At 65.3% G+C, this 20,638-nt stretch overlaps 1 protein-coding gene across 1 annotated transcript in view; it reads right to left on the bottom strand.

The window, feature by feature from the left end:
* Nucleotides 1-13,146, bottom strand: part of LAMA5 (laminin subunit alpha 5) — a 50,273-nt gene extending 37,127 nt beyond the window's left edge. The window contains 2 exon segments of the mRNA XM_045795177.2: nt 8,088-8,240; nt 12,793-13,146. Coding sequence (XP_045651133.2) covers nt 8,088-8,240; nt 12,793-13,098 — 459 coding nt within the window. The 5' untranslated portion in view covers nt 13,099-13,146.
* Between the last annotated feature and the right edge of the window lie 7,492 nt (nt 13,147-20,638).

The raw sequence follows: 20,638 nt of genomic DNA, 5'->3' as shown, positions 1-20,638 counted from the left end.
AAAGGTACCCCTCATCCAGCTCCCCGGGGACATAGCACGTGGCAAGGGGTCCCCACACCAGCACCCAGAGCCCCCAGCCCTGGGCCACAGTTCCCAGGAAAGGGCTCCAGGGCACTGAGAACAGCCCGTGAGCTCAGGCAGAAGCACCTGCCCAGCCCAGGGCCTCGAGGATGAGGCTGGGCCACCAGGACCCCTCAGAGGGCGGCCGGTGGAGAGACCCACCCTCACATGGCCAGCCGTGCATGTCTGCTGCACCCCTGCACACACACTTCTGGGGGCATCATCCGAGCACCACCCCCGCCTCAGCCTCCTTAGTGATGGGCACGGCGGGGGGGGGGGACACAGAGGCTTCCGGGCCCTGCGGCGCTCCCCCAGCCCTCTGCCCCGAAGCCAGAGGGACAACTAAGCAGGCGGGGCCGTTGTCCAGGGTAAGTCTGGGCTCCAAGGAGACCCGGGCAGGGAAGGCAGTGGGACCCGGCACACCCCCAGTCTGCACTGGGAGGGCCAGGCGCTCAAGAAGAGTGGGAGGTCCCAGACAAGGGCAGACACAGCTGGCAGACATCCCCTTGGGGGCCTGGGATAGGAGTCCACACCCCAGCCCAGGCCCCCTCCCAAGGGCACCCCAGGTAGGCACAGAACTGTGCACCAGTTTATGGGTGACGTCACACTCCAGGCCACCCCCCGCACCCTCACCTGGGCCCCCCAGCCCCAGGAGCTGGTCCTCTCCAGCACCTGCTGCCACAGACCCGCTGGGCTGGGCCCAGAGCACAGGGGCCGCACAGGACGGGGAAGGGGCCCCTCCAGGGCTGCCTGAGGCCCCCAGTCAACCCCCCGCCCCATCAACCTGAGCCGACTGTGCTGACCCCATGAGGGAAGGTGGGCACAGGCTGCTTAGAATGGGGGGGTGTCCCGGCCCCTGAGACACGCCCGTTCTCAGTCCTGCCCTTCCCAGAAGGCCTGGAGTTTGCAGAGACAGGCTCAATGCAAGCCAAGAGCCGCCTTTCCCTGGGGGGGGGGGGGGGGGGCACGGGCTTATTGACCCACAGCCAGGCTCTGACGTCATCATCCACTCAGCCCTGCCCATCGGGGGGAGGGGCTTCAGGCTCTGGGGATACAGACCCTACACCCAACCTGACACCTTGGCTGACCCTCAGGCGCTCCGGGGAGCCCTGGAGGGGGCCTCAAATGGTCCCTAGGCCAGGTCCCTGTGAGGAAGGGGGGCATGGCAAAAGGGGTGGGGGGGCTGGGTGTGTGTAAGATGGCCACAGGCTGCTCTTGGGGGGTGGCCAGCAGCTTGGCCCCCACCAAAGGCCCGAGGAAATGGAAGGTTCCCGCCAAGCCCCCCTGGGACCCACCCCCGCCTTTCCCTGAGCGAGGCCACCAGGCTGCACCCTCCGCTGGCCAGCTCTGTCCCTCCCCCAGGTCAGCGGCTGGTCGCATTTTTCCCAGCTGAGAGCACTTGCACAAATACTGATTCGAACGCACTGATCAGGCAGGACCAGGGCAGCGTGCAAGCGTCCGCCCCCATGCACGGCACCCTCAGACACGCTTAAAGACCCCTCCCTCCGTCTGTCTGCCACCTCATCTGTCACACAGGAGCCCTTGACAGCTGTCCCCAAGGCCCTGGGCTGGAGGGGAGGCAGCCATGCACCCAGCGTTCCCCATCTGTCCCCGACTGGCTCTGGCTGCCAGGACCCCAGAGCTGCCCTAGACAGGACCTAGAAGCACGAGCAGACCCCTGGCCTCCCCGGACTCAGCCCTCCCCCACTGGCCTGCCTGCCCAGCTCCGCTGCCAACTGGGGCTGACCTTTCCTGCTGCTACAAAGTTCTATGCAGAAGGAAAAAAATGTCTTTTAAAGCAAAAGCCAAACAAAAGCCTCCCGAGTTATTTTTAAAAATCTGGCTATTTTGGGGGCAGGCACGTCTCCAGCACAGCAGCCGGACCTGCCTCTCGGCCACCGCACCCCCGGCCCCCACGCCCAGCCTGAGCACGAAGGGTCACGGCTCCCCAGGAGGCTGTGTGCCCCGGTGACCACCGCCTGAGGGGGGCTGGGGCCAGGGCAGGAGGCCCGGGCTGGGTTCCGGGCTTCCATGGCTGTGTGGCCCTGGCCGTCACTTCCCCTCCTGGGACACAGGGCAGTAGGAAGACAATCACAGCAGAGGTGTGGGTCAGGACACCGCGCCTCTCAAGAGCCCGGAGCAGACACCACCTGTCCCTGGAAGTGGGCAAGCAGGAGTGAGCAGCCCCCCAGCGGGGATGTTGCAGGGGTGGGCGGGGGGGGGGGGCTGGTGTGCAGGGCCAGGGTCTGGACAACACAGGGACAGGGAGAGCTAAAGAACACAGCTGCCACAGACCCCATGTGGGGATCTCTGGCACCCCCAGGGATGGGAAGGGGGACAGAGGGGGACAGCTGGTCAGCGACCTCTCAGGCTGAGGCACCCTCATCACCAAGGGCAGGGACGGGCTGGCACACCCACCCCTGCCCTGGCCGATCTTGGGGCCAGGAAGACCCAGGCCGGCCCTTGTGTTCCCCGCCGCACGGTCTGCTGGGCTGGGTGGCGTGAATCACCGGGCAGTCTGTGACTCAGCCCTGGCCCCACAGGAAGCGGGGCCCCAGGCCGATTCCTGGGACGGGCCAGGGACCCAGGCTGTGGCCGGGCGGAGGCAGGAAGCCCCTCCTAGACCAGGCGTCCGGGCTTCCCCTTGGAGTGAGCATTGGGGCACCCAGACCTCCTGGATCCCCCCCATCCCAGACTGCGGGGCCCACCTTCAGGGCACCGCACCCCCAGGTCTGCCCGTGGTCCCAGCAGAGAGCCCATGTGGAAACAGAACAGTGAAGATAAATGGCAGAGTGGGGCCAGCCGGGCCAGGGCCTGCGTGTCTCCTGGAGCCCCCAGCTGGGTAAATGAGCATGGCCGTGCACACAGCAGGACCGGGGGCCTGAAAACAGTTCCAGGAGGGGCAGGGGGTAGAAAGCCAGCGCCTGCAGGGGAACGGAACACGGAAAAGCAGAGGCTGCACGGCGGCTGCAGGGCCTCGCCCTGCCGATCGGGCCCCGTGCGCGGGCGTGTGGAACAGCAGGGGAGACCTTCGGGGACTGCGGGGCGGGAGGGCCTCGGACAGGTGAGAAGGAGCCCGCCAAGGTGAATGTCTCGCATGTCTGGCACTTCCCAGAGCTGGGCCTGGGGCTATTCCAAGACCCCCACCACCACGGGCTGTCTCAGGTCCCTGGCCCAGAGCTCCTTGCCGCGTCCCCTCCTCCCTGTAGCCTGGCCCTGGTCAGGCCAGATGGTCAGTCGTGGGCCACAGGAAGTAGAGTTTATCCCAGGGAGCCCCCAAACCTAAACAGTTTAGTCTCAGTGAGTGGTACGGCTGGAGACCAACGCGAGGGGTTTGTTTAAACACAGAGAACAGGAGGCTTTGGGGGCTGCCAGGGTCTGAGGGGGGCACAGGAGGTGGCGGGGAGGTGCGTATGTGCCGCGTGCACAGAGATGAGTGTGCCGGGACGGCCGCGGGCAAGTGTGTTAGCGATGAGATAGATGCGCAGGGCTGGCGACAAAGGGCCCCCAGGTCTGGGTGTGGGCGGCCTCTCCGGCCCCACGTCCTCTGAGCAAAGGGTCCCGCTCATCGTCATGAGGAGATGTGGGGCCTGTACTGGAGAAGGGGGTGTCTACCCCAGGGACGCCACCAGGACCCCCCAGTGTCCTCCCCCAGGGAGCCCGGCTCAAGGGCCCACGTCCGGTCCAGCCCCGCACCTGTCCCGGCTGCAGGGCTCCGTAACCAGAGCCTGGCCAGCCTCGGCCATACTTCCTGCCACTTCCCTTGAACAACCCCGCTGACAGTCCCACGTGGCTGAGTGCCCAGCCGGGCCAGAGAGCCGGGCCAGAGGCCGCAGCCTCACGAGCTGGCAGCCCAGCGGGCACACTGGGACCAGGGAGCCCCGATCCGGCCGGCCTCGGAGGGCATGCTGCCCAGACCTGGGGCAGGCAGGGCAGAGCTGCCCGGGATTCTAACAGCCGGAGCAGCCAGTGTGTTCTGGGGTCCTAACGCAGATGTTGTCATCCCCACCTTCACAGAGGAAACAGCCCACGAGGCGCAGCCCACATGGCCGGGCTCTGACCAAGCCCAATGTCTCCTCCGGAGACCAGCACCAGGGTTCGGTCACTCCACACTGGCTCAGTTTCCCCAAGTTCCCAGGGAGGGCTCACCTGCCAATGGTCGGCAGCTGCAGTAAAGCTTTGCTCCTCAGTACCCCCATCTGGTGGGTGGTGGCAGCAGGTGTCCTCCCTGTCTCCCCACTGTCTCCCAGGGAGGGCACAGACTCCCGACCCTGGCATTTCTAGCCCTCACCACTTTTGGCCCCACACCTAACGACCCCAGCCTACACCCTGACGCGGGACCCGGGTCCCCCTCTGCACCGTTACCCCACCACACCCTTCCTCCTGGCCTCTTGGGGCTGAGACACAGGGCTGACCTGCCCCATCACAGGTAAGAACACGGCTGGGAGGGACCTGCATTCCCCACCTGAAGCCGGATCCGGGCAGTGTGGCTACAGCCGACAGGGAAGGGAGGGGATTGCTGGGGAGAGTTGGCAGTGACGGCTCTGGAGGGTAGAGGCTGCAGGGGCTGGAGCACCAGGGGACAAGGGGGAGCACCAGGCCCCAAAGGGATGTCTGGAAATGGAGGGGGTCTCCCCCCACAGCAAGACCCAGCTATCTCTGCCCAGCTCCTTGGCAGGACCCCCAGTGAGGGCAAGGCACCTGAGCCAAGACCTACCCTGTGGTGTGGCCTGGGCCCGGCTGTCAGAAACAACTCCCACCGTGCCCTGGGTACAGGCAAGGGGTAGCCTTGGGCTGGAAGAAGGCTGGGAGGACCCCCAGGCAGGTCTCCAGCGGTGGAGGCCTCCTGCACCCCTCCGGAGGAGGCCCACTTCTGAGCCCGGCGCCCAGCCACATCAGACCAACAGCTTGGTCCTCTCAAGTCTGAGGGTTCCCAGCCAAGGTCCACAAGGCAAGCAGGGCAGGGAGCCAAGGCCTGGGCCTCCCCGTGCCCTTCCCAGCCAGGACTTTACTCATGGAGCCTCAGTTTCTCCATCCACCAAATGGGAAGGAAGAAGGTCCCACTGTCCCCCGCCTGCTGTAAGATGGGAACGACCACAAGGGGATGAGAGGTGACAGGGCAACAGGGGGCAGGCTCACGGAGGCCCCATGGGGCTCCCATGCCCCCAGACAGACGGACACTGCAGGACCACGCCCCACCAACTCCATGTCCGCCCTGCAGGCATGAGCCGGGAGCTGTCATGTCAGCTCTCCTGGGGGCAGGAAGGCCTCCTGATGCCCAGTGCCAGCTGCCTCCTCCCCCTTCCCAGGGTATCCGCTCCAGATCCCAGAACAAAGGCTGCTGGCAGCCCGCCACAGGGGGTGTGCCCAGACCCACTGCCTGCTCGGCCTGGCTTCCTCATGGAAGCCCAGCCCCACCCCAGGACCCATGCCTCCAAGGACTGCCTAGTCCCAAAGTGGGAAAACCCGGTACACAGCCCTTGGTCTGTGAGAGCTTGGCCAGGATGCTCTGGCTCAGCCTGACATGCCACCTGTGTCAGGGAGTGGGCTCCGAGGGTCTTGCCCTGGGGACATCCTCAGGACCTCACCAGACAAGGGAGCCTTGAGAGCTCAGACCCCAGGTCACTGCGAGGACCACATTCTAGGCTCCCAAACTTGTCCCCTGGTGCTCCAGCCCCTGCAGCCTCTACCCTCCAGAGCCGTCACTGGTACTCCTTCTACCCTATGTGGGGCTCCCCTGCCGCCTGAGGGGGCACCGGTGCCAGGGCCCCAGCCAGCAGCGGCACCCAAAGGGACTCAGTCACCACTCGGTGGCTTAGGGAGAAAGAGACAACGAGCTTCCGTTCCAAGAGTGGTGGTGAGCACGGGAATCTCTTCTGGGATCCCATCTCGGAGGGGAAACATGCCCAGGAAAGAGATTTCTCTCACCCATAAAGCTAGAAACCGGGTCCATTAGTGCTGCCCAACTCCAAAGCACACTAGCGGGCAGTACATGTCCTCCCCCCACCCCGATCCAAGCTGGCGGCCCCTCAGCCAAACCAAGACCGGGGCTCAGGGGGATCCGTCTGCAGGCGGTAACGGGGAAAGGAGGGAGGGTGGAAAGAGACATCGGGGGTCAGTGGGTGGGTGGAAAAAAGGAAGGAAGGGTGGGGGAGAGAGAGAGAGGAGTGGAGCTCTATGGATGGGTAAGTCACTCTCCCTCCAAACACAGCTGGAAAGGACTCGTTCCCCACAGTCGGGCAAACCGAGGTCTGGAGAGTCGGGACACAAGGTGACACCCTCTCGCTGGCCTAGAACCAGTGCACAAAGCCAGTGCACCACCAGCCTCATCAACTCTGGCCCATTTCACAGATGCGGAGGCCCAGGGGCCACAGAGCCCAAAGGGGGCAGAGCCGCGGGGTGTGGGGCAGAGCACCGTCTGAGCCCGTCCTCCGCCCCACTCAGGTGGGCCTCGGGCCCCTGCTCTGCGGCCACCCTGGCGTTGCCATGGAGACTGTGCCGCCGTGCACCCAGCTAAGGGGCCTGCTCTCCCCCCACCAGGTCTGCCCCACAGAGGAGGAGGGGAGGCAGGAAGAACCCACCAGCTCAGCACAAGTTCCCTCCCACGGGCCCCCCACAGCAGTGCCAGAGAGAGGAGGACCCCAGGGCCCTACAGGGCTCCTGACGCCCCTCCCAGACTCCCTCCAGGGCACAGGAGAGCACAGATGTGACCAGAACCCAGTGAGCTGAAGGGAAGTGGACCGGCTAACACCACCACAGGCAGTGAGCCCGTTCAGGGGAGCCCCCTCCCCAGTCCACCCCACCCCAGCCCAGCTCCTTCCCCCTGCACGTTGGCTGCTTCTCCCTGGGGCATAACAGCTAATCCTCAGCTACTGGGAATTCTAGGCTGCTTGTTGGGACCTGAACCCGCTCCCCTCACTGCCCACCTTCCCCTCGGCCAGGCCTGCAGGCCTCCAGGCTGGAGGCAGGAGGAACCCCAACAGAGTACCCCAACTCTGCCCCCGGGGCCTGCCCTTCGACCACTTCCCCACCTTTCCTAACACCATCAGGAAGACAGCAGGACCGGGGTTCAGCAAGGAGCAGACACCCACCAGGTCACAGCCCAGGATGGTGGCAAAGCCAACCGCTGTGAACAGGTAGGGTTCTGGCAGGACCGACCTTGTAGCCAGGACCCCAGGCAGGCCCAGTGTTGGTTCTGGCAGGACCGACCTTGTAGCTAGGACCCCAGGCAGGCCCAGTGTTGGTTCTGGCAGGACCGACATTGTAGCCAGGACCCCAGGCAGGCCCAGTGTTGGTTCCGGCAGGACCGACCTTGTAGCCAGGACCCCAGGCAGGCCCAGTGTTGGTTCCGGCAGGACCGACCTTGTAGCTAGGACCCCAGGCAGGTCCAGTGTTGGTTCCGGCAGGACCGACCTTGTAGCTAGGACCCCAGGCAGGCCCAGTGTTGTTCGCTTCCAGGCTCGGGCTCGTCTACCCGCCCCCACCACAGCTCCAGTGGCAACAGGCCTGTTGGCCCATCTCACAGGCAGGTCACCGAGGCCAGTCACTGGCAAAGTCCCCCACGGAGCAGGACAGAGCCTGTGGGAGCCCGACCCCACCCAGACCCCACAGTCGGGGCTCCTGGGTCACTGAGAAATGACTTCCCCCTGCGCCAGGGCTCCAAAGGCCAAAGAGAGCACAGAGCTGTGACCCGAGCAGGAGCATCTGACCCCAAGGTGGCCGCCAAGGCGCAGGTATGCCAGGAATGTCCACTTCCAGCACCGCCTCCGCGCTCCTGGGGCCCCTCCCACAGCCGCCAGGCAGCGCCAGGCTCCAGGCAAAGGAATTCCTCCAAGTAAACACCAGGGCCTCCCAGCATCTGGGCCAGCCTCCAAGCTGTCCCCTGACCCTAACTGTGACCTCTGGGAAGCCCCCTCCCGCCCTCCTCTCCTGCTGGGTGCAGCAGGGGTGCTGACGGCCACACATCTGTCCACGCTGGGCCTGCCACACGGGCCCATGGCCACCGCTGCAGAGGCGGGGGACCCTACCTGGCCCAGGTCCAGGGTGACGTTGACCTCGTTGTACTCTAGTCCCCGGGACAGCGGTGGGCTCTGCCACCAGCGCTCTGTGCCATCGATGGCGTTGCTCACGGGGTGCGCCCTGTTGCTGTTGGCGGCCGTGCAGATGTCACAGTACTGGCCCTGTGGGGGAGGGCGCGGTCAGATGGCCGAGAGGGGCTGGCACCCCGCCCTTCCGGTCACCCTCCCACCCAGCACATCCCGGACTTGCCGACCCCCGCCCTCCGTTCCCGTTTGCTCAGCAAGCACGTATTCATGCCTACTGTGTTCTGGATTTGGGGGTACAGCTCCTGGGAGAGATAGTCACACCCTCACGGAAGAAACAGAAGATTGGGGAAAGAGAAGAGTATGCTCCTTCAGAGTGGAAGAATCCCTGTGGGCCTCTCTGAGGAAGTGGCGTCTGAGGCCTACACTGCAAGCGCAGGGTGTGCTCCAGATGGAGGGGTTACCCATGCGGGGCCTGGGGCCGGGAGGAAGCAGGGAGCAGGGGCCACAAAGGCCAATGGAACTGGAGCCGACGGGGGAAAGAGAGCTGGTCTAGGGGAAGTCACAGACCCCAGACTGAAGGCCCAGGAGCATCAGGGCAGGGAGGGGTCCAGGTGGCTAGGACACCGGGGAGCTGAACCGCCTCCCTAGCTCCTTGGGCCCCTCCCCCAACCCTCCCATCAGGCTCTCACCCAGCGCCTGGATTAGGGTCTCCAGAGAGACGGAATTAAGTCATTCCGGCAGCATGCAGGGAGAGGCCCCAGAGTGGAGGCATGTGGGCACCGCCAGGCGAGGCCTGGACCTCCTAGCTCTGCCACTTCCGAGCCCTGGGACCAGGCCAAGTCACGGCACCATGAGCCTCAGTGTCCCCATCCGAAGAGTGGGGTAACGCTGGCACCTGCCTTGGCCACGGCAAGATGGACAGATCCCACATGGGGCCTGGCGGCTGCTTCTGTCACAGCCCAGCCACCTGCTGGGGGCCCGTCCTCGGTGGGGACAGAGGCGTCCCTGTCAGGGAGCAGCAGGTGCTGGGAGCCTGGGGCGTGGAGGGCGGGGGGCAGAGCTGGGCCCTGGCCGCTGGCCGAGGAGAGGCCCAACCCCCACCCCGGAGGAAACCAGACCTGCCATCCCTCGGCACACAAAGGCAGCCCTCTGGGACTTGGCATTGACTGAGGCCCCAGAGGCTGTGTCTGGGAAATGTGGCTGCCCCACCCCTCCCAACCTCCCAGGGGGCCAGACCTTGTCCTAGGAGCTGGAGGTGGGAGCGTGGGAGATCCCTTGCTCCCCCACTCCCAGGCCTGGCAGCCTCGGAGAGCCCCCAAGCCTCACAAACGCGGGTCTGCCCCCACGCTTCCGCTGTGGGCTTGGGCCGGGGAGACCAAATGCACCGGACCTGGGCACCCTACCTCCCACCCAGCAGGCTCCCCGGACCCCTTGTGCTAGGTGCGCCGGGCCGCCCTGTCTCAGCCCTTGCTCCAGCCAGCGGGCCCTGGGCTCTGATCTCTTGTCCCCTCTCAGCTCTCATGTCCCCTCCTCCACAGGGGCCCAGAGCTCCAGACCCCCCAAGCAGCTAACCTGCTGACCCCCATGCATTGCCCTGCTTTCTTTACCCTATCACAGATACCTGAAATTCTCTGGCTACTAGTGATTCTCTGTTTACTGCCCCCCCAGGGGTCCCAGAGCTCAGTGGGTGGGGGGACCACTGCTTCATTCTTTACTGTGCCTCGGAGCCCACCCCCAGGGCTGCCATACCTAGGGACCAGAGCAATAGGGGACACTCAGAAAAGTTCTACTGCCCAGCCCAAATGGGGACCCCCCCAAACTAGAAGCCAGGGCTCTGGCTCCCAGGGCCGGTGGGAGCTCCCAGTGGGTAAACAGAGGAGGGGACCCAAGGGATCACTGAAAGCACCACAAACATAGGCGTAAGGCATCAGGGGCCTGGTGGGGCTGAGGGTGGTAGGGGCCTTCTTAGAGGAGGTGGGCAGGGCCACCTGGCTGGGTTGGTGAGCCTTCCAGAAAAGGCTGCCTGTGGTCAGACCCCCCCCCCCAACCAAGCCCAGGAGGAAGCTGGGTCAAGGGCGCCCAGGAAAGTTTCTGTTCAGGCCCACCTAGAAAGTCAAACAGAGGTGACTCTAGTCCCCGAAGGCTATAGTGGGAGCCTCTCAGTGACACGGGCCTCCCGGCCGGCCTGTCTGCCTAACATTGGCTCACAGTGGACAGTGCTGGGGAAACCAGGCTCCCTCCACCCTTTGCTACAGAGGGTCCTGCCAGGAACACAGAGTGAGGAAACAGCGAGCCACGATAAGGACGTCCCCTCCCCGTGAGTCACCATGCCGGCAGCTGAGCCCCCGACTTCCCCTGTGGGGCCCAGGGCCAACCCGGAATTCCTGCAATGCCCACCTGAGGCCACAGGGCTGGAGTGTCCCAGTCACTCTCTGCCTGCTCCAGCTGCCCACAGGGCCACCTTGCCCAAACGCCAGCGGGCCTCACCCCAGGCCCACTAGCTTCTGTCCCATCTCCTCCAGGGGCCCTGGGAGCTGCCAGCCCCCATGCTCGGGCCCCACATCCTGTGGCCCAATGCCCATGTGAGCACAAGACTCACATGGGATCGAGAGAAGATGGGTGTCACCTCCCCGGCACCTCCGGCCCCCAGCCGCTGGGCTCCAGACCGGGCCTGTAGGCAAGGCCCTCCCACCAGCCCATTCGAACGCCGGGGCAGCGAGCAGGCCCATGCAGCTAGAAGAGAGGGCAGAGGCACCGGCCGGGCCAGGGATTCTGCCAAGGCCATACGGCTGTGCAGCTTGTATCCCTCGGGCCAACAGATCTTCCTAGCACACCTGGCAGCCTCAGACCAGAGGTGCTAACCTGTGCTCCGGACGCTCAAAGGGAAGCTTCCACCAATCTCTTTCCAGACCACGAGCTGTGGGGACAGGGCTGCCAGGGCTCATTCGGGGTCTGCTCCCTCGCACGTGACACCATGTGTGTCCGTGGTCGCTAAGGTCCCTCTGTAACCCATGGCTTCCCAGGCTCCTCAGCCCAAGCTCACGACCTCGGGCGAGGCAGGCTCTCATACCCATTTTACAGATGAGGAGCCTGAGGCCCAGGGACAGAAAGCGCACAGCTAAGAAGAAGCAGAGGAAGGGGGCTTTGACCGGGGCCCCTGGGCTGCTCCTTTAAGCACAGCAAGGGAGCAAGAAAGGCCAGGGATCCATGCAGCTTCGGCTCTGCGGGGGTGAGGATCTCTGAGGGGGCCCGGATGAGCCGGAAACAGGGTCATCGAGGGCTCAGCCGGTCCCCTTGGGGCAGCTCTGGAGACCCCCACACAAGCTCCTTCCTGCCACCCAGCCCCTCAGATAGCAACCAGATGTGCCAAGGGCCTGCGGCAAGGACATGTTCTCACCACTCACCCGCACCAGGTGCTGGCCTGGCTGCGGGGCTTTCAACAGGTGTCCACAGTACTGCTCTCTGGGTCTCAGTTTACCAATCTTAAACTGGGGTGGACTTGACACCCCTTATGTCAGCTCTGCTGGGCACAGGTGAGAGCACACAGGTGAGCCCAGGAGCCCTAGGGAGGCGCGCTTCTGTGGCGGGGTGGTTCCGCGCGCCTGCGCCCCCTCTCAGCTCCTCCCTCCAGGGGAGGGCCTAGGGCAGTGAGCAGGCAGGCAGGGGCCCAGCTGAGGCTCCTCCATTCATCACCCACCCTAGCTAATCCACCCCTAACTGCCCTCCTCCCCTCCCCCTGCCTCTTCTACCAGGACTGTGGTGACTCAGGTTACAGCCGCCTTGGGGCCCCCACTCTCCCTCAGGTTCAGCAGGGGTGGGAAGCCAGGCCTAGTATGGGGTGTCAAGGAGTCCCTGCAGCAGACCCTACCCCCTCCAAGGGTGGCCAAGGGGCCTCACAGGATCCCACCCTCAACCTAAGTCCGGAGAATCTTCACAGCCCTGACTTCTTGGTCAGGGTCCGTGCCAGCTGGTGTCACCTACCCCGGTCCCCGCCTAGACTCATGGCTTGGGTGGGCATGCCTCCCGGAGGGCTTCCGGGGGTTGAAACCCCATCTCCTCAAGGAGACTGAAGCCGACATACCCACCACCTGTGAGGCAGAGATTCCGCCTGGGGTTTGCACCTGTGTTCCCAACCCCAGTTAAAAATACCATTGTTTGCCCCCCCACACACACACACCTTGAGGGTCTCACCATGTCCCTAGATCCCCAGAGGGAAAGACTTCAACCCCCTACTGTGGGCAGTGAGAGCCTCCAGTGTCTGGCCCCAAACTCTAGGAACCCCGACCCTCCCACGGGCATCCCAGTCCCATCCGCACTGGCAGGTTCCAGCCTGTCCCAGGGGAAGGTAGAGCGGGTCTGCCCCCTCTCCACGGGCAGCCGCGGTGGAGGCCAAGTCCCGCCCTCGCCGGGATCCCAAGACTCGGGGCCGCCAGGGACTGGGCACCAGCCCCCTTCCCGCCCTGCCACCGCCGCCCGGGGACGCGCACTTCTCTGGCCGAGCCTGAAAGGCCGAGCTGGGGTCCCTTCCGTTTCCCGAAATGCGGAACCTGGGCGTCGGGACGGCACGCGCGGGCTTCGGTCCGTACCTTAGCGCTCCTCGCCAAGTCCGTTCCGGCGCCCGCGTCCCCCGACGGCGTCCTCGCCACCCCGCCCGCCCGGCGGCGACCCAGCCCCGGCCCGCGCTCACCTGGATGGTCTGGTTGGGGTCCCCGCCCGCCACGGGGCCGCCCACCAGCTTGCAGTAGAGGTCCTCGGTGGGGCGCGGGGCGCCGCGCGCCGGGGCCTCCTCGCCGCAGGTGGCCGAGGCGGCGATGCGGGCGCCCTCGGCCAGGTTAAAGTAGGGCGGGTGCAGGCTGAAGCCGCCGTCCGCCGACTCCAGCGCCCGCGCTGCGCCCAGCAGCGCCAGGCCGACCAGGAGCAGCGGCCCGGGGCCCCGGAGCCCCGCCGCGCGCCGTGCGCTCCCCGCGCGGAGCCGCACGCCCAGCTTCGCCATCTTCCAGCTCCGGGGACCACGGCGCCGCGGGAGCCCGGCGGGAGTGCGACGGCGGCCGGCCGGCTCGCCCCGCCTGCGGACGTCAGGCCCCGCCCCGGCCCGCCCGGGCGCCCGAGCCCCGCGCCCCGGGGAGGGGGCGGGGGCGGGGGCGGGGGAGGGGCGGCCGGTGGCCTTAACCCTTCGGACCCCGGCCGGGCCGGTCTCCCGGAAGGGGCACCTGCTGGCCCCGGGCCAGGCCGTGGGAACGCGGCCGGACCGCTACCCCCAGGGCGTGGCTCCCGGTCCCCAGCGGCGCCACCGGTTCGGTGCGCCGGGGCCGCTCTTCCCAGCCTGGAGGCTCCGCTCTTTGTTTCCCTAACTTTGGGCACCTCTTGAAGGCCGAGCGCCCCCGGCGGCCCGGGGACAGGCGCTGCGGCGAAAAGTCAGGCATGCTTGCCCAGCGCGGCCAGGCTGACCGGCTGCCTCACCAACGGCCCAGCCGGTTCCCACCCACCACCCCAGAAGGGGCCGTGTCCAGAACGGCTGCCCCAATGGAGCCTGGACACTTGGTTCCCCGGGACTCGAAGGGGTGGCCTCCGCAGACCCCGTGCAGCTTCACTCCTCTCTTTGGGTGTTTGGGTTTTCTCCCCTTATGCTGCCCCCTCATCTCTGCCTCTTTCCGCAGGTGGAGAAGGAGCGTCCTTGCCAGCCATGAGTGGCCATAGGTGGGGGCCCTAGAGGGAGTCCAAACTACAGAGGGATAGAAAGACCCCGACTGGGGACCCCATGCATCCCTGGGGCAGCCAGGTCAAATTCAACCCTGCTAGCTCCCACCTGTACCAGATTTGGCCTTTAAATATTCTAAAATAGGGACATGGATCAAGAGGCAAGGGACACAGGTGCCCACTGCGGGGCCCCTATGGCAAAAGGAGGATGCTCAGAACCCTGAGGATGCCGGGAAGATGGGCTGCAAAAGACTCGTACTGAGTGCCTGCGGTGTAGCGGGCCAGCTGGGAGCTCGCCCTTGTGCCTCCCAGGTGCCTGTGCCTCCCAGGTGCCTGTGCTCCGCAGCGCCTGCGCTCCACCATCTTCTGCCCGCCCAGCCCTCCCAGCTCAGGGCCACTCCCCCTGCTGGGCAGGCCCCCGCCCACTAGCTGGAGGATGCTTGGGAAATGACACAGGACCTAGACGCCAGAGCTCAGCGTTGTGTCCCAGCTGTTTCTGCGCTGGGGTGCCTGCGGCCACTGGGTCTCCTTCTCCCCTCCGGCTCCTGGCCCAAATCGGCCTCACGGGGAGCCTGGGAGATGGGGGGGGCTGGTGTGCAGCTGCCGAACTGGCAGCTCCCCCCCATTCTCTGAGCCAGGCCAGCTGGGTCTATGTCCCATGTGGGGCCCCCTGGACGGTCCTGGGTGGTGGGTAGAATGAGTGCACGGGGTGGTGGCCAGCTGGTCCTGGTAGGGGTCCTGCGGCAGCAGCTGTTCCCGGAAGGGTGAGCTACCATTCACGTCCTTCTGGCTGTCCCTGGCTGCCGGCAAATCCTGCATCTCAAGAGAGCTGGGTGGCCCTTTCTCCTCCGAGCTGGGACACAGGCAGTGAGGATGACCCTCCCTCCACTGCTCCAATCCCCCACGAGTTTGTAACTTTTCTTTTAGTTCTTCCAGCTGGGGGAGGGCAAAAAGAAGCAGAGGGTGGGTGGGAGACAAGGAGTAATCTGGAATCCCCAAGCAGACAGGCCAGCTCAAGAGCTAATTATGATCCCTCGTGAGAGACAGACGGAGAGCCACCTCTGGGCAGTAGCAGAGTTCCCAGATGGGAATTTGACCTGTCCCCACCCTGTCCTCCCTACTGCCCAGGGGTCACCCTATTGCGCATGTCACTGCACCATGCTCTGGACTCTGGTGCCCCTTTGATTGCTGGGGGTCCTGGTAGTCTGGGGACTGGAGGCTGGAGACCCTCCCACCCCCCACCCTCACCCCAGGTCAGTTTCTCAACTTCCCCGGGGCGGGGGGCAGTGGGCAGGGGAGGCCGGTGGGAGCCCTTTGAGCCCCCTAGCGGCCAGGCCTCCGCCATCCGAGGGCACAGTGCAGGCAGGAGGGAGGAGTGGCTGCCCGAGAATGTGCCGAGTCAGCCAGGGCACCCGGTGCGGGGAGGGTTAATCCGGGGCTAGCTGCTTCCCGGCAGACAGCTGCCCTGGGACCAACTGGTGGCCGGGAGGGTGGGGGGTGAAGTGGGCAGAGGAGAATGTGCCCACCCTGTGCCCACGCCAGCTGGTGTGCCCAGGGAGGGGGCAGCATGGAGGATGGAGATGCTCTCCCAATCTGGCTGCACACTGGCCTCTCAGAGGGGCCCCCTGCGGGCGGGTGGGCAGGGCAGGGGAGGTCCATCTCTGCCCACCTCTACCTGGCCACCTATGTCCCATTTCCAGCAAGTCATCCCCAAATGGCCCAGCGATGTCTCCCATCTTTCTCTGAATCCCAGGCCAGCCAACCACTTTTCCTTCCCACAAGTGGGGAAACTGAGGTCAAAAGGTCCAGGAGTCAGTCAGGAGGGCAAGTAAGCAAGCAGAAGGGACTTGGTCAGTCATGCATTTTCTCCCACCGACATTTATTGGGCGCCTTTTGGGCACTAGTCCCTGATGAAGGGTCCTCCTGCCCCGCCGGCAACCAGGAAGCCCCCGCATTCTGTCCTTCAGTCCCAGGTGGGGGTTGGGCGGAGGTGGGGGATGGGGTAGATTATCAAAGGAGTGGGCTCCAGGGGGGAGGGGCTCTGAAGCAGCCTGTCTTCCTCGTCCTACCAGACTCTGGCCACCACCAGATGGGAGGCCCCAAACCAGAGCCCCTCCCCACCGGGCAAGGGGTAACTGGGACCTGTGGGAGGTTGGAGACAGGTGGGGGAAGGGAGAAGAGGTGCTCCTGGGCCTGGCAGACTCGCCCTCACCCGTGGGCCGGACAAGCCCAAGCCCTCGCCTGAGCCCCTACCCCACTCGGAGGAGGCATCCCCGGGAGTCCCCTGCTCAGCCCCATCCCAGGGCAGATGTGGGGGGTGGGGCAGGTCACAGCACGCCTGACTCAGCCTGAGCCGTAAACTCGGGAAGCCAGCCTGGCTGGGAAGCGGGGGCATGGGGTGTCCCCTCGCTCCACACACATGATGCATCATTGTGGTCACGGTCGGTACCAGACGACTGTGCCGGACCTCCTGTCCCCAGAGCCCTGCTCTCCCCGGGCCCTGCACTCGTGGGGGTTGTCCTTGCTGAGCCCCGCAGTTCAGTTCGGGTGGCCCCCGGGTGAGGCCAGGAGGCTCTGCTCCATCACTGGGAAGTTTGTCCCTGCAGGAAGAGGGCTTGCCGAGTAACTCACGCTGTGGTTTGGAATATCGGAGGGGTGCTCCGTTTCTGGGGGCTGCTCTGATGCCCTTCCAGGGAACCCAGCTGGTGAGAACATGGACCCCGGCCACAGGCAGAGAGGCTGGAAGCAGGCCCCACGCTGAGTCTGGTGGCCACTGTCAGCCATGGTGGAACAGCTCGGTAGGAGTCGTGTAGGAGGGGACGCAGAGCAGCTGGGCACCCTGAAGACTCACAGCTGGGAGAAGGCCTCATCGGGAGGTCATCATCCCAGCAGGACTGACGGGGTTTCTGGTCTGCTTTTGGCCATCACTTAGCCCACAGCCTTTCTGTGGCCTTTCGTGGGTACAGCCCACCGTGGGAGCCAGCCCAGAGCTTAGGAGCTGGTGGGGGGGATGCTGAAGGCCCTTGGGCAGATGACAGGCCTCGAGGAATGGCGGCCAGGGCCCGAGGGCTGGAACGAGACCCAGAGCTTAGCAGCTGGGCCGCTCTCCCAGGCGAGGAGCACCCCTTACTTCCTGGGCTGCCCCCTGTGTCCCACCTCCCAAGGGCTGCTGTCCTCAGGAGGATGGGGCCAGGTGAGAGCCCCAGCATTCCTGCATGGGGAGGGGGCCCAGGGACAGGCCCCCTGTGGCTCTGGAAGGAGTGGAAATTTTTCCTCCTTGCCTACAGCCCCAGCTGGCCGTTGTGGGGCTCTCCCTGGCTTCGAAAGCATGTGGTTCTGGGAAAGCTCAGTCGGCCAGGCTCTGAGTTGACTCCAGTCTGGAACAGATGGTTTTGACCCATAAGCTGCCCAGCCAAGGGCTCTCCTCTGGGAGCCTTCTGACCCCAGAACTCTGGGAGGGTTCCTGTCTACCTGCTCTGTGCCCGGCTTCCAGGCCATGCTCCCCAGGGTGCATACTGTAGGCCTGACCTGTGGGCACCCTGATGGTGGGAGGTGGACTTGCACACCCGAGGGGACACAGGCAGGCTTAGGCGTGTCCAGGGGCCAGGAGATCGGGGCTGGCCAGTTCCCCCCAATGCTGGGCTGTCCCAGGAGGGTTCCCAAAGCTCCTTTCCCCAGTTGGGCTTGCCTTCTTCCCAACAGGTGTCCTGGACAGGCAGGCTGCCTATAAAAGCACACGAACCCAGCATGCTCCGAAAGAGGGGGTTTCGTGATTCTCTGCGGAGTGACGAGAGTGACACGAATGTGCAGAAGGACCTGGACCAGGGGTTCGTGGTCTGGGGTCCAGCCTGGATGACCCCTCCTCCAGCCTTGGTGACTCTCGAGGAGCGTAGGAGAGCCCTTCCCCGAATGACATTGAGCTGCCTGGTTTTGTGAAATGCACCATGAGCTGGAAGGAACGAGAAAGGTCAGCATGGTCAGAGGCTGCTTCTCGTGGGTTGGAGCTCTTACGGTAACAGCTATAGGTTGCACCACGCTGCACCCCGTCTGCACGCAGGCCAAGCGGGGCTTCCACGTGGCTCAGGCTAAGAGCCAGACCCCTCATTGCAGCCCGCCAGGCCCTGTGGAGCAGGTGCGCCTCCGTAGGTCCCATGTCCTTGCGGAAGGGCGTCCTGCTCCCCTCCCCCTCTCAGGGGACTTTGGCCTTGTCACTTCTACCTGGAACACAATAGAGCCCCTACCCCTTTGTTGGGCTGCCTCCCCCCCTCCTGCCTCAGGTCGGGACCCTCCAGGAACCAGCCCACAGAGTGAGTGGGCATTGATTTCTGGTCTGATTTCTTGGACTTATTCGTTTTATTAAATTAAATCTCAGCTGTGCCCTGCCTTGTTGGCCTAAACGTATCTCCAGGCCTGGCAAAGAGCTGGGGCCAGAGAGTGGCCACTGTGTGGAGGACGGGCCTCTCGGATTTGCCTCCCCCAGGCCAGCCAGTCTGCCGAGGGCCCTGCAACTTGGGGAGCGATTCAGGCTCCCAGGAAGAGCCCCTCACTGCTCAGCCCCAATGACCCCATTCCTGTCCCCATCCTGCACCCCAGGGGTCACTTGCTGGAAGCAAGCCCCTGCTGGGGGCTTGTCAGGGAGGGTGGCATCCTTGCAAGACAGCACCCCCTCCCACTAGAGGCCCCTCCCTTGGCCTCAGGATAAGCTTCAGCCTCAAACCTCAGGCCCCAGCCTGGAGGGAGGGGGGAGGGGGAGGAAAGGACTGGGTGGAGACCCCGCTGCCTCCAGCACTGTTGTGTCTGGAGAGCAAAGGAAGGGCCTGGTCCAGTGATGAGGTTGCTCTTAGGAGCCCAGCCCCACGCACCTGTCTTGAGGGGCCCCCCTCAGGGCACTTCCTAGCGCTTGCCGGTATAGGCTGTGGGAAGCAGACATTGCCACTGTCTGCAGTGGGCCCCCAGGGCGCTAACACTTCTGTGGGGCCATTTTTATCCTGTTTGCCCTTTGGCCCCGGGTGGGGACTCGGGACTAGCCACCTCCTTTCTTCACACCCCGACTGGACAGCCCTGGGGAAAACAGGTGAGGGCTGGGGCTCCACACAGAGGGGAGCCCCAGATGGGGGCCGGGCACAGGATCAGACTCCAGCAGGCGCCTTCCCCGCCTCCATCCTTGGGGGCCTGGCCAAGCTTGGGCTCCCCTGGGGGGCGGGTGGGGGTGAGGGCTCTGCAGCTTCTCCAGGAGGTGCCCGCAGACGGCCTTATATGGCCAGGAGTCCTCGGCTCAGGAGAAATCTGATCCCGGGAAGGGCAGGGCCAGGGCTGCCAGGGCCAGCCCCTGGGAGGGCCTCCAACAGCCCCCAGACCCCAGCCTCAGGGGCCCACGATCCTTTGATGGGGCCTCTGGTTGGGGGTCCTGTGATGAAGGGGTCCACCTGCAGCTCCCCACCACCTCCCGTCAGGGCAGCATGAGTAGACTCCCCTGAATCCTGCTGGGTCTGCCGCCCTGGGGGGAAGGCAGATCTGCCCGCCCCTCCTGGCATCGCACAAGCCGCCCCTGGTGCCCAGCAGGTGCTGCCCTCTCCCTTCCCTGCAGCCCTGCTCTGGGCCCCGACCAGCCAGGCGGACAGCCCCCACCAAGTGCCCTCCTCTGCATCGGCTGGCCGGGCCTGGCCCCAGTGCCTCCCTCAGAGCAGCGGCGGGGTCCCCGGCTGCGCCTCACCTTCCTAGGCCCTCGCCTTCCCCTTCGTCCTCTGCCCGCTCCTCTGTCTTTTCTGACTCTTGCTCTCTGGATGTCTCATTCTCAGGCTGCTCTCTCTCTGTCTCTCTCCTCCCTGCCTGTGCCCTGGATCTGCCAGTCAGCCCCTCGGGCAGCCCTGGGGCACCCCCACCCCCGTGTCTGCCTCAGAGAGCTGGTGTCTTCTGAAGCCTTGGGGGAATAGATTCATTTCCCGGGAGGGACAGCAGCAGCAGGGACGGGGCCATTCGCGAAGCTGTAGTCATAGGGTCCCAGCAGCGCTTGCAGGCTGGGCCGGGGAGTGGGCTGGCAATGACATGGCTCCCCTAGACCCCCGAGCTGACACTCCCCCGTCCCCGAGCTCTGAGCCCCAGGACACGGCAGGTGGAGGCGGTGTCCACCTTGTCCAGGGGGCCAGGAGGTGCCGTCTCCTCCCCCCCCGCCCCGTGTGCTTGCCCCCCCCCCCATAGTCCACCCACCAGCACAGCTGCCACCCAGGGAGGCCCTGGGCCAAGGGCAGAGGGAGACAAGTGCTAATGGTCCCTACGTGTTTGGGTACGGCCTTTCGCTGGGCCAGCTGTGCAGGGCAGGGACTCTTGCCTCCCTCGCTGTCCAGGGGAGCAGACCGAGGGGGGGACCCACAGCGACTGCACCTCAGGGCCAGGCCGGATCACCCTCTGTGCCTCCCCCAAGCCACTTACTCGGCCAGATTTCCTGAGAGCAATGTGGGGGCCCCCGGGCCCCCTGCGTGCCTGCACCTTGTAGGCACACTCTCAGGTGGCCGCTGGGAATCACTGTTCCATTTCTGAGGCCTGGGGACGAAGCAAGCCAGGAAAGGGCCAGGGAGGCCCACACTTGCGGTGTTGACAGCCGTCCGCCTGGGATGTGCTCCGAAGGGGAGGCAGCGGAAGGCTGGCAGGGGCCCGGTGCGGGGGTGGGAGGCCCCGGGCAACACCTGCGCCACCTCTCCTTCTGCAGCCAGACTGCGCTGGCTGGAGGCCGAGACATCTGCCCGGGCAGGCCTGGCCTGGACGCCGTCCAGGGGCTGAGACCCTGCCCCGCCACGCCCTCTGAGAAATGGGACCCCCTCTGCCCGCCTCGGCTGAGC

The sequence above is a fragment of the Ursus americanus genome, chromosome 22, assembly GCF_024610735.1.
Source record: "Ursus americanus isolate L20-20 chromosome 22, mUrsAme1.1.p, whole genome shotgun sequence".
NCBI classification, from domain to species: Eukaryota; Metazoa; Chordata; class Mammalia; order Carnivora; family Ursidae; genus Ursus; species Ursus americanus.
The sequence above is the reverse complement of the archived record's forward strand: the minus strand, read 5'-3'. Positions and strand labels throughout refer to the sequence as shown.